Source organism: Elaeis guineensis, chromosome 7 (assembly GCF_000442705.2).
Source record: "Elaeis guineensis isolate ETL-2024a chromosome 7, EG11, whole genome shotgun sequence".
NCBI lineage: Eukaryota > Viridiplantae > Streptophyta > Magnoliopsida > Arecales > Arecaceae > Elaeis > Elaeis guineensis.
The window spans coordinates 78,631,379-78,644,984 of NC_025999.2; the positions used below are offsets into that span (position 1 = coordinate 78,631,379).

General features: G+C 37.5%; 1 protein-coding gene across 1 annotated transcript; it reads right to left on the reverse strand.

Annotated features, from left to right (window-relative positions):
* Window positions 1–287: 287 nt before the first annotated feature.
* LOC105033194 (uncharacterized) lies at window positions 288–6,280 on the reverse strand. Its single transcript, XM_010907884.4, has 2 exons — window positions 5,604–6,280; window positions 288–2,205 (listed from the first exon to the last, which is right to left on the reverse strand). The coding sequence occupies exons 1-2, from the start codon at window positions 5,870–5,872 to the stop codon at window positions 807–809; spliced, it is 1,668 nt and encodes a 555-aa protein (XP_010906186.1). The 5' UTR covers window positions 5,873–6,280; the 3' UTR covers window positions 288–806.
* Window positions 6,281–13,606: the final 7,326 nt, after the last annotated feature.

Genomic DNA, 13,606 nt, shown 5'->3' on the forward strand with positions numbered 1-13,606 from the left:
AAGCCGAACGGACGGTGAAAGAGTATTACTTGATACTTTCAAAAATTTACAGAACATGATATATATGTAGATAAAATATTTTGTTACAACAACTAAAAGATAAACTGGGTTACAAGCCCAAGTTAGTTATGACAATACTTCAAGGCCCAACCGAATATAGTTGCGAAGCTAACTTCGTTACCGCAAAATTTTCAAAGTTTTAATTTGGCTAGGAACATCTACCGGGGCAACATGCCACCTAACAAAGCAATTTCTTACAGAAATTCATTGCACAACCCAACCATAAGCTTACAATAGGATAGATCCAAATACCATGCCGGTCCAACTTCGGGCATATTAAAATATTTACAATCCAGCATCCAATCTAGTCACCAAAGATAGTATGTATTTATAAAAATATTGCAAAGACAAATTTAAGCAAAATCATCGAGGTGAAAATCATGAAACAAGGTTTTAAAACTTATCAATATGCGTGCTGTTTGAGAAATTTTGCCATAGTAAAAACCACTTGGGTGCATCCTAACACTTTCCCTAAGAAGAGATCCGGAAATGGGCAAATCCATCATAAAGAAGCAATGCTACATTTTCCCATTTAATATGATCCCCTGCAACACACTCATTTCCATCCATCAGATCTGGATCCTTGAGTGGATCTGTTTATTCATTTAACATTCTGCACATAAAATCACAAAAAAATATTACTTACTTTGTTGTCAGAAAACAATTTGTGGCAGAGAGTTCGGCACAACACCAAGCAGATACAGGGAATTGGTTGTTCTCTGTTTTCTTCATTGATAAACAAGCGATCAGAACATCCATCTCGGAGACACTAGGACAACACTTTGGCGGGGCCTCATCGGCTGCTCTGTGCTGTTCCTCTTCTTCATGCTCGAGGAGACAGTCGGGCTGAAATAATCATGACTCCTTTGAGGCACGGCTTGCGAGCGTGTCTTTCTCACAGGGATTATAGTGCACTGCTCTTGTAAGGCACACCTCCGTGCTGCTGAATTCCTCTGAGTAGAATTCCATCTGCTGTAGTTCACACAGCTTTGGCTCCTGCCGACGTGCTGGAGCTTGTTTTCTTTGGGACTTGGGAAGTTTCTGCTCTCCATAGTTTCAGCCGAGTACATAGTTTCCTCCCCACTGCTCAACCCATCCCCCTCATTTCGAAATTCTGAAACCTCCAATGGAGATGAACTGGACTGCACCTCACTGTAGCAATCCTCGGGGCATGGACCAACTGGAACCATCTTATGATCTGCTTCAGAATTGGCTTGTGGCACGTCCCACATTGCATGACCAGTTTCTCTTGATGGATTTCCAAGTTTAGGTTCTTCAACATTATTTTGATTAGAGAACAACTGTTCAAGGGGAAGTGGTAGAACAATAGATCTGGGAGCTCTAGGAGGGAAATTAATATCCAAGAGCTGGACTGGGGCATGTTCCTTCTGATGAACTGGCCCAGAAGTCAGCCTAGGAGATTCAAAGATTTCAGGAGTTGGAATTCCCTGCTCATGGGCTGCACGTAAATCAACAAGTTGGTTTTCCCCTTGGGAATCTTTTATATTAGCTGAGCTACTCGATCCAATCTGATGTATAGATTTCGAAGCTATCTGTGAGGATGAAACATCATCAAATTCCTCCTCAGTGGACTTGAATACCCTACGCATGGTGAAAGAAGTACAAGAATGTTCATTCTTCTGTCCAGAAGACATCAATCGAATGAGAGGCAACTTGGGCTTGCTGATCTCATCCAAGCTGCCTTCCCAGTGCTGATTCAACCAATCACAGATGATAGGAATTGGAATCCCAAATTGCATAGATAAATCCTTCTTCCATGACAGAGATGATGAAGAAGATGCAGATGATGATCTTGCAGTAGGAGATGAGGCAAGTTTCATTGGATCACAGACCATGAAAGCAAGATTTCCTTGGACATCAAAACCAGCAGATCCCGGGCACCATGTCCCTCCATCCGTTGAGAGTTTTATGAGATTGTCAGTGGCTATCACTACTTTTCCCTCGCCAACCATCAGCTCCTTTTTGTCTGTGTGCCCAAGAAGGTAAACCACACTGCCCAGATCAAGGCTTGGGTTGCAGCAGGTCTTCAGGTAATGAGGCTGCTGCCCCTGTGAAGTTGAGTCAGCATCCACAGTATCAAACCCCACTATTGTAAGATCAAGAACAGAACTGGTAATGAAAAATCTGGAAAAAAAATGTCAAATAGAAGTTAGAATAAGTATTCCATCTGCTTAACTAACCCAAAAAAGAGGAAAAGAGAAAGGGAGAGGCATGAACAATATACACCCCAATCATAAATGCAGTCATGTCAATGCACCCATCATGAACAAAAGATATTTGTTCTAATGAATAGACATACATGCTCAGAAGAATGATGCAATAGAACTTAGTTGAAATTCATAACACTTTCATCAAAAAAGAAATTCATAACACTGGAAGTATAAATGGTCATTAATATGGCTTATCCTTAGTGGAAACTAGTAGTCAAAAGATTAATTTGTCCAAGAAAATCAATTTAGTTGGCATTTCATATTATGAACCAAAAATTATGATTTTATCTGACATAGTACATATTATCAGGTACATAAAGATCTATTTTTTGTTCAATAGGAATTGGCCAGGTGTATAACTGCAAAGCATAACAGATCTTTGATGAAAACCCTAGTTCCCATCCTATCTCCCCAACCACCTCCACCATCGCCTCTGACTTCCTCACTCTGGTTCACTGCCTCGCCCTGCCAACCCCTCCACACGATCCCGTCTACTACTTCTGGATCTATCTGGACATGCTACCCAAGTATTGATCAAATGTAGAGACCCCAATTTCGATCCCTGATTTGATCTCTCCTCACCCTACTCCGACTCCATTGTCTTCCCGTCCGTGCAATCAAGATTGTGAAGCTCTTTCCACTCTCCTTGTCAAACCCACCATTGAACAGATGCTTGAATCCACTCCCAGCCCTTATTCTCACCCTTCCTTTCCGATCTCTTCTTCTCCTCTCATCATGCCACCCTTCCTACACAGGGCCCTCTTCATCTCAAATTTCATTGACTGTCGTTCCCATCATGCCAGTCTTCTCCACCTACCCTTCTCCCTTTCTTGCCAAGTGAGACTGTAGTCTCCTCTCCTTCTTTTTCATCACACGACCTGAGCCCCTTCTATCTCTTCTTCCCCAAATTTCTTCTTTCCCATGGTGTTTCTTCCACTTATTTCTTTTCTCCCTCATAGCGAGCCTCTACCACCTCTTCTCTTCTCCTGTGCTCCATAAATGCCAAGCACCGCCGCCGCCACCGCCACAACCACAAACTCTCTCTTTTCTAAACTCCTAACCCTTTCGGGAGTGTTTGGTATGGGGTGATCCATCCAGGATCAAGGGTAATGTAGGTGGAGGTGATGAGATCGTCGTATTTGGTTGCACCATGGTGATCCTACGTAGTGGTGATTTCAAATCGCCCCCACTCCTCAAATCATTATTCAATGCGGTGATAGAAAATCCGCTTTTGAGAATGGATATCCAACATCACTCCATCACGATGATCTTATATTAAAATATGTTAACCAAAATACCCTCACAATTGAGAAACTTCCGAGAAGAGAAACCTTTTTTTTTGCCGTGATATTTTTTCCATGAACGTGGGGTGGGTAGTCTCCATGGAAGAGAAGAAACGCATGTGGGTATTTAGGGCGTCATCTCCATGGAAGAGAAAGAAATCTCCCTTCTCTCGTCGTGTTGATTAGAAAGAAGAAAAATCTATTTGATTTGTTTTAAAAATTTTTTTATCCCAATTCTCAATCTCAACTCCCAAATAAGTTGTCATGAATATTTTTAATATTATATAATCAATGATCTTGAATTTTTATAACATACCAAACAAGTAGCTTGTACATACTTGAGGATCTTTAATCACTGCACTATGGCAAACCAAACATAATGATCTTAGATCACTAGAGATTAGATCACCCCAAAATTTGGATCACCAGCAATCTTAAATCACCACGATGGTCCAAGTTGGATCACCAAACACCCCCTTTGTGTAATTTCCATCCTTAGTCCTTAATTAGCACCCTTACTCTCTATGTATATTCATTATTTTCTCTCATTTTGGTTGGTTTGATTTTGTGTGGGAGCATGACCATCCAAGTAAGAACATTGGCATAGGGTTTCAAAGTCTAAACCCCTAACTAAATAAACCCTAGCCTCTTGCTCCTCAATTTTGGTATATGTAGCTTGGATTAGGGATAGGCTGGAGAAAAGTTAGGGCTAGGATTAGTTGCAAAAACGAAAAGTTTTTTGAGATTGGGAAATTTGAAAAAATTAATAAATGATTAATTAAATTAGTAATGCTTTTGGGGTGGTTAATTATAGGTGAATTGGTCCCCCAATTTCATGAGGGTAATTAGTTTTTTATAATTATGCTAAGTATTTATATTTATTTAATTGGATATGTTAGGTGTAATTTAAGTCTGATTGGCATCCCTTGATTGGGTTTTGAAGCCGATACAGGTAAGAATCCCCTTGCATTTTTACTTAAATAAATGTGCAATTTTTGACATGTGCATGTGTTTCATAGTGTAGGTGAACTTGAATGTGCATGGAATATAACAATATTTTGCAGCTTAATATAGTAAGCATGATGGATGTATCCAACTAATATAATTGTGATTCGCATGACTAATAAAATTGCAGTGTAATCCACCTACAACAAAACAAAATGAAGTTGACATCTTTTAATGCGATGAGGGACTTGTGATAACCGGTAACATAAATATGAACTCTATAAAGCAAATGGTCATGCTCACAAAGAAACTAAGGGAGCTATTGTTTGACCATTTTAAGTCAGAGGAAAGAGTTGACCATCCGTATATTATTTTTTTTTTTGGGTGTAACCTCAATACAAAGTTGACGATCATAAACTTACTTTTCAACAAAAGAAACATAAGTAGGTGGCATGCCAAAATCACATGTTAAATGATGCCATCAATAAACCATCATCTTCCCCATCATTTAACATTTTGTTTACTCTAGCAAAGAAGTATGATGACTGCATCCAACCTAGACTTGAGTGCAAGTCCAGAACTCTGTCCAACATATGATCTGCTTTAACCTGACAAAGAAGTGTAACCATCAATTTGATGATCCTAAGAAAGCCCCAATTCCAATCCCACTTCAACTCAAGGTGGTAACAACAATACACCATCCTTGACGGAAATATCGCTCTCATCATCTTAATGACCGACAATGGCATTACCCATGGGCTAGAAGATCATGATCAGATCCTGATTGAACAATGGGGGCGCCACAGCCACAGTTGCATGCTTTCCCCCATTTCCGCCTTTTAAGAAATCAACACACCATTGAAATCCCAAGTCCAAACCTATCATAAAACTGATACTTTGAACATAAATCTAGAGAAACTGGAGACCGTTAATCAATTAAAACCTAAGATTTGAGCAGCACATTGCAACGATCCTCTACTAAAATGGGAACGATAAGCAAAAAAAAAAGAAAAAAGGAAAAAAGAAAAAAAAAAAAAAAAAAAAAAAACAAGAAAATCGGTCGGAGAACAAGTTAGCAACCCACCTATGGGGGACGAGGCGGGCGGGGAGGCGGCCGTGGAAGACGCGGATCTCGGCGGCCTCAGCGGCGGCGACGGAGGGGATGTTGGCGTGGGTGGTGAGAAGGAGGTTGCGGTGGATGAGGAATCCAGTCCCCGCGCCACCTCCACCGCCGGCGCCGGAGATGGCGACGAAGGCGGAGCCTTTAGCGGCAAGGATGCCACCTTTGACTCTCTCCGACCTCCCTTCCCTCGAACAGAAGCACCACCGCGACCCCTCTCCAAAAACCCCCATCTCTTCTTCTCTCCTCTCTTCTCTTCTCTTCTATCTCTTGAACTCCTCCGATCTACTGCGGCTGCGGCGGTGGAGACCCTAATGTAGCATATCTGCGGAGCACAGCTCGTAGCGGGAGGTTTCGGGGCGTCTCAGTCGCCGGATGCCAGAGTATTGGGATTCCGTCCAAGACGTTTCGGAGTGGATCTATAAGTCTCCAGACCAGAGGCCGTCTTGTTCTCCTCCCGGGAAAGAAGGGCTCCTGTCCTAAATAAGCAAAAACTATTTTTTACTTCTCCCAGGTAAGAAAGTGATAAATGAACTCCTCTTTTTCCATAAGTGGATGCATTCTAGCCGTGAGGTATTTCCTATTTGGAAGTACAGAAGGGACAGAGATAGATCAAAGTGGAGTTGGGTTATAAGAGAAGGTAGAAGAGGCAGTGATGGTAAGAGGGAAGACGAGAAGTGCATGAAAAGAGTAATAAGTCTTTCACTGGGACCGTGGGAGCATTTATATTTGATTACTTTTACAAGGGCTACATGGCCCAAGAGCTGGATGATTTGTACTGAGAATGGGTACATGCTCTGAAGGTCAAGCTTTGCTAGATGTGCATGGTCCAATTAGAACCGATCTTATGAATTGAAGCAATCCTATTGAATTCTTGTACATATAATGGTAAATCCCTTCAGTAGAGCTAACTTGATGTTTAGGGTGGACTTTCAGCTCTTGGTCAAGGGGTAGGGCCTTAACGAGGCTGGCATAGTGGGGATGAGCTTACATTATGGGTCTATTGGCTTGGCTGGCATTGTGGGGATGAGCTTACATTATGGGTCTATTGTCTTATTTAGCTCAAATTAAGCAACCTGGCTGTATTGGTTGAAGGCTTTTAAGACTAAGGAGATGGATCCTTGAGGATTTTGTTTTGGTGAGAGTGCAATAACAGTCAGGTTTTCAAGGAGGAAGCTGATTTCACCAGTGGAAGTTATTTCATGTTCTTGTTGTGCTCTATATTCTGCATCATTGGTCAAAGGTGATGGTCTCACATTATCTGAAGTGCCATCCAGTCCAGATTGGAATCTGTCAACATCTAGAAAGTTGGTATTGGGGTGTCCTATTAGGTCTATGTAGTATATCTGCCAAGGATATCACTGGAATGTATTATCTGGACTCCAGTCTAGTTTAGGTTTTTGCTTGTCTCATATAAAGGAGAAGACAAGGAGACATAAAAGGTAGAGTGAACTTCTTTATTTCAACAAAGAAAAGAAAAGAAAAGAAAAAAAAGGGAAATGGCGGGATGCAGAAACTACCTTTAGATCATAAGCACTTGAATTTGCTATCAGTGAACTATTTCTGAACATTAATTTTGTTACAATATTCCGGCTGATCTATGCAAGTTGAACAAGAGGTGGTATGAAGGACACTGCTGATCGAAGTAAGATAATTATGCAAGTGTTTGTTAATCATGTCAACATTCTGGAAATTGCAGAGATTTAAAACTTCTTATGCCTGAACAAAAATATACTTTCCTTACCATATTATATATATACATATACATACATACATACATACATACATACATACATACATACATTCAACAAAGTAAACAAACCCAACAACTCCCTTGGTGAGTAAATGTCACCGACCTGCTTGTGAGGTGATCTTGATTTTGAAATCCCGGGGAGGCAGCTCCATATGTATAGTAGAATTTTCTCAGAAAAAATAAAATGTGTATGCAGCATTCTTAAGATGATAATACATGATCAAATTTTCTCAGAAAAAAAAAAAATGTATTGTTGAATAAACACTAGCATAATTATTTTTCAATCTAGAAGATCCAACCTTTATATGTCATGTGCCTATTAAGACTTTTTAGGCTTCATGGTGAGGGAGTTGACATCTAATTATAGAAGGACTGCTATGAAGCGTTCAAAGTATGGGTATGAATAAGAACCATTTAGGACACCACTATATAATATATATGTTGTCAACTTTTAGCTGTTGTTATATTTGTAGGATGGTTTTCTAGTTTATGGCTGTCACAAGACTCAAAGCAGCATTATCTCATATAATCACTGTTCTATAAAATTTAATATGGATATATTAAGTGATACTTTCTGAAATTCTATAAGCCTAACAACGTTGAGAACGTGGAAAGAGCCCGCTCCCATTCCTTGTCCCCGTTCCACGCTTACCCCGTGCCCTGCACGGTGGAGGCAAGCATTGTTCCCTATTATCCCTTGCCTACAACCACATGGAAGCTAAAAAGTTTGAGCTGTAAAGCTAGATTCTAGGGGGAACCAACTACCAAGCCTCTTCTTTTTTTAGTAATTTGGCGGACTTGATTTTAATCACCATTCAAATCTCTAATTTTCTCTCTCTCGTGTCGTGAGCATTTGAAGTACATGATTTATTTGATAAAAAAAAATGCATTTAAGGAATGCCGGCCAATTCCTTGATTGAGATTATTTGGTAGCTAAATAAATATAACTTTCATTAGTTTAAAAGATAAAAAATAAATATAATCTAGATTTTTATCTCAATTTGTAGATACCTTCTACATCTCTATTTGCTGTGATATTAATCCTCCGTATATTTTTCAAGTTATTGCAATATCCCTTGCTGATCTCTCAATTTGGGACATAACTTGCAACGGGCTTCTATGTGGCAAGTTATTTGGAGCTAGATGACTAATATGAATTTTTAAAATTATTTTAAAATAAGATGAAATCTGATACAGATCCAAAAAGTTCAAGAACAAAACTACTCAAATCGCAATTTCAACCCCATCCTATCTTTCAACCCTTCTTTCTAAGACAGCAATTTAAATCTTTCAGACGACCCTCCGACCATTGCCACCACCCCCATTCCCCAGCTGCCACCCCTATCCTCTTGGCAGCCGTCGCCCCCATCCTCCCTTTTTTTATCTTTTTTTTTTCTTTTCTTTTTTTCCTCCTTCACTCTTTTTTTTCTTCTCTACTCTCTCTTTTCAAAACTTGGTGAAGAAAATGAAGAGCGTTAGGAATAACAGAAAATGAAGAGAGAGGGATATGGGTTGCGTGAAGTGAAACATTATCCATTTGAAAGTCAACCTGTTTGAGCACAAGAATCTATCATTCCGTACACCAGTAGTAGTCCAAGAATCCGATTCAACCCATATATGCCCCTGGCCTTGAAAGAAGACCATCAGATCCCACTCCAAAAATTCCTATGGCTGGGGCTGTAACATTGGGTCCTCTACACTAGGTCATACACTTGCAGCCAACAATAGCTCCTTCAACACCTCTCTTCCTCCAATATTCCACCAATAACTAAAATGCACCGAACTTCTTGTACTTCTCTCCCAGGCACATCTCAATCTTATCCGTAGAGATACCAATGCTGGAGGTGGCACTGGTGTTATTGCACTCCAATCCAAGCTTCAATGAAATGCTATTTGTTCACACGCACACACAAAAAAATAAAAAAGAAAAAAGAAAAAGAAAAAAAATAAAAAATAAAAACAACAACAACAACAACTGCTATTTTCTTTTATTCCCCCCTATTTTACTGAGTTCCAAAAGAAGGGGGACTGAATCGTAGTTAGAAGCTACTGCTGAAACCATCAAGGCATCAATTTTGGTTTCTAGGATAGCAGCCGTTCCAAGGCTACTCATTTCGACAATTGATTCCCACTCGCTGTCACTTGATTCAGATGAAGAGCTTAAGGTGTTTTCATTAGCACAATCTTTCACCTTAGCGGCATTTTTTGCAGCTTTCCTTTTCTTTTCCCCTTCGTCTCCTTCTCTTGAGCTTGCAACTGCTTTAGTTGTAGTAACAAGGGCTATGCTGCTTCCTACATTGAGAATCTGAGGGCGCAAAACGAGGAGCTGAGATAGGCAAAACTAATAATCATCATGTTCTTCACCCAAGTTCTAGAAAGAGAGGGAGAAGAGAAGGTAGAGAGAGGAAGAAAGAGAGGGAGAGGGAAAAAAAGATGAAAAGAGAGGAAGAGAGAAGGATGGGGATGGTAGTGATGGTGATGGCCTGAGGATCATCGGTGGAGGTTGTATGGCCGTCTCTTAAGTTGTATTTAGTGCATCATCAGGCAATCTTAAAAGGTAATGTGGATTATCTTTAGGATAGATTACCATCATTAGATTGTCAGTAATATTGATAACTATATTTGGTACACACATGTAATATTGCAGTAAAATTACTGAAAATCTTGATGGATATGTTTGATATGACAATCAGATTATCGATAATGTGAAATCAAATTTTCAAAATATTCTCAATAATTTTATCTTAGTACTCTTTTTTTGCTGCTGAGAAGTAATGGGAGGGATGTGAGTGTGGTGGCGGTGCGGAGAAGTAGCATGTCGAGAGGTGTGGAGAACCGCAGGCATTATGGGATTGGGAGTGGGTGGGCTCGTGTGGAACCATAAAGATGGTAGAGCATGAGGTTAAGATTAGAGCTTAAATATTTTGGTCCTTAAACTTTTTGAGTAGATTTTATTTTATTTTAAAATAATTTAATAAATTCATATAAGTGATCTAACTCTAAGTCTTTTGTCACGTAGGCACCAACAGCAAATTCTATCCCAAATTAAGAGAACAATGGAAGACATTATAATAAATTAAAAATATAAAATTAATATTACAATAATTAGAGATGCAATCAGATATTTACAAATTAAGATAAAATATAGAATACTATTTATCTTAATTTAAAATTAATACCCATTTAATTTCATGTACCTTTCTACTTTCTTCTTGATTATGAGTGGTTACAGAGGAATTCACCTATCCAAACAAGGGCGCATATAAAGGGGCACAAATCTTTGCTTTAGGTATTTAATTGCCTTTGATGTGTCACTCTCCAGGCACGCACGTACGTGTGGACGTGTATCATAGTTTCAGGGATAGGAAAGTAGCACAGGACAAGTGAAACATGGATTTGAAAGGATGAAAACATGGGGAGGGTGGTCTTACCTTTTTTTCTCTTGAGTCATTGTAAAGTAAAAAAATAATCGGCAAGAAATTGTGTAGCTGGAGCTACTTCTTGATAAAGTGGCATAGTGGTAATGTGATTCATGGACCAGCAAAACCTTTGGTCCACCGTGGAGATCCTAAAGTAGAACTTCAAGCAGCCTGGCATGAGGTGATTCTCGTACCGCGGTTCCGTAGATCGAGAATCCAAAGGCTAGGCCTCATAGCATCTCCCTCTTCTTAGTGATATTCAGCAACTTTAAAGTTCTTTAGTTGTTCAAAGTATTGCAGGTATCTACAGCTGGTTTGATTCACAAAAGAATTATTTTTTAAAAAAATTATTTTTTTAAAAAAATATTTTTTATTTTCAAATTTTATATTATATTTAGTTATATTTGGTTGAATATTTATTTTTTTAAAAAAAATGATATAAAATACCTATTATATCTCTAGTAGATATAATATCATATATTTTTATTCCTAAATTTTATATAAATATAAATATTATATTAATATTAATATATTATAATATAATATAAGATCATAATAATTTATTATATTAATATAATGCTAATATATGTTAATATTATGTTAACATAATATTAATATTTAATATAATAAATTTATTAATATAGATATGAATATAATATTATATTAATATAAATATCAATATATTAATATAAATATTATATTAATATTAATAAAAATATTATATTAGTGTGAATATTAAAATAATATTAAATATAATAAATATTATAATATTGATATTAATATTATATTTATATAAATATTAAGATAATACTAATATAATATTATATTACTGTTCAATATTTCATTCTAACCATCTATTGATATTTTGAAAAATCTTGGCCGTTGATCTTAAAAGGATACTTTAGGAAAGAAAAAAATACCACCACTTTTCATCTCATGAAAAGTGCCAAAACTCACATCTCCCATAAATTTTTATTTTTCATAAAATATGAAAAGTGATTTTTTATGGGAAGAACTTTTTCAACTCTCTCTCATCTTGAAACTCCAACTAAATAAGAGACTCCCTCTCCACTTCTTAGAAACCGCCTCTTCTCTCCTCCACTTCCCATCAACCAAATGAGTCTTTAACAAAGATAACTAATATATTGATTAGTTAGCTCATGAAGGCTTGAGAGGGGACATCAAAATCAAGTACTTATGGATGTCATTTGTTGAGAGGAGTTAAACCCCTTAACACTCCCCACACCATCAAAAAAAATAAATAAATACAAAATTAAGATAAAAAATAGTAGTTATTTTTTTAAATAAGGGATATATATATATATATATATATATGCACGCATGTGGACGTGCTGCAACTGAAAGAATAGTGCCTTACAAGCCAATCGCATGGAGATGCGATAGGATATTTCTTTATTATCTTTCTGCTCATTTGTATGACATTAGTTATTTTATCTATATGAGGTATTATATTTTATCATTTACTATATTATTTTTTTATATGATTATGATAAACCTCATAAATTAACACAATGATTTTAGGACCATGATGAGATCATGTCAGTGAGATCTAAAATTTTGATAGCCCCAATCTAAAATATTTTCAGTCATTGGATCATCGAGTCAGAGATCGATGACTCCTGTAAGACTGATACATCCTATATATGCTCAACGGAGAGGATAGTTGACCTCACAACCACTTATGTGGTGACACTAATATAAGGATATAGATGCTCATTAGAGAATGAGTTCACTGAAGAGACCTGTAAAAGAATATCTGATGGAACCTTACAGCTTGTCGACAGATGGTTCTTCAGTGGGAGTGGTGCATGTGATCCTTTGACTTAAGATCACCATAATTCTTTGTGTGCATGGATCCTTACTTTGGTTTATTCCCTAGCACACCACTTTGAGATGTATATGGGATATTCTGGATATGGCAAAGTGTACATGGAGATTGTGAGTGGTCAATAAGGAATCAGTCACTCCTTATAGGAGAAGAGAACATCTTATGTGATCTCATAGGATGGTGACTCTGAGAGTCTCTGATCAGAGCAGGGGTGAACAGTAGAAATAATTTTTACTGGTTCATCAACTGAGTTATTATCATCAGATCGAGATACATATGGTTAGATATTTGGATTTGATATTTTTTCATACCCATAGTCTTTTTGAGATAGTGTGATCGAAAGATTGAATTACACGGTAACTCACCACGGAAGAATAATTTTGATATTTTTATCAAATTTCAAACCTTTCAAGTAGTCATGACACGTTGCTAGACATCAATCTTGACTTATGGACTCAACAGAATTAAAAGAGTTTAATTCTAGAATCAATTAGGAAGAATCCTAGTTGATTGGGACTCTTGAACTGACCTAATCCAATCGGATTAGGATTTCATCGAGAGTTTGGATCCACTGCTGACTAGATTTGAAATCTAATGGGTCATACACAATAGAAATTTGATCTTGATTTAATTAATTTAAATTTATTATAAATTTAATGGATTAATTAAATTGCTAGCACATGAATTAACCCAAGTTCTCAATTGGGTTCAGTGCAAAGGTATTTGTACTAGCCTTGTCTTGTTGCCTTGACCTAATATGATTAGGTTTGAACTATTTAATTTATTAGATGATTTTATCTGATTTTGTGGAAGTGTTCCATGTGGAACCAACCTCCTCCATGCCAAAAATCACATGCCAAAGAATATTGGAGGTGTCATATTTATTTTGGAATTTAAGGAGAGAAGTCCTTCTCCTTTACTTATCTTAAAATTCTTACATATTTCA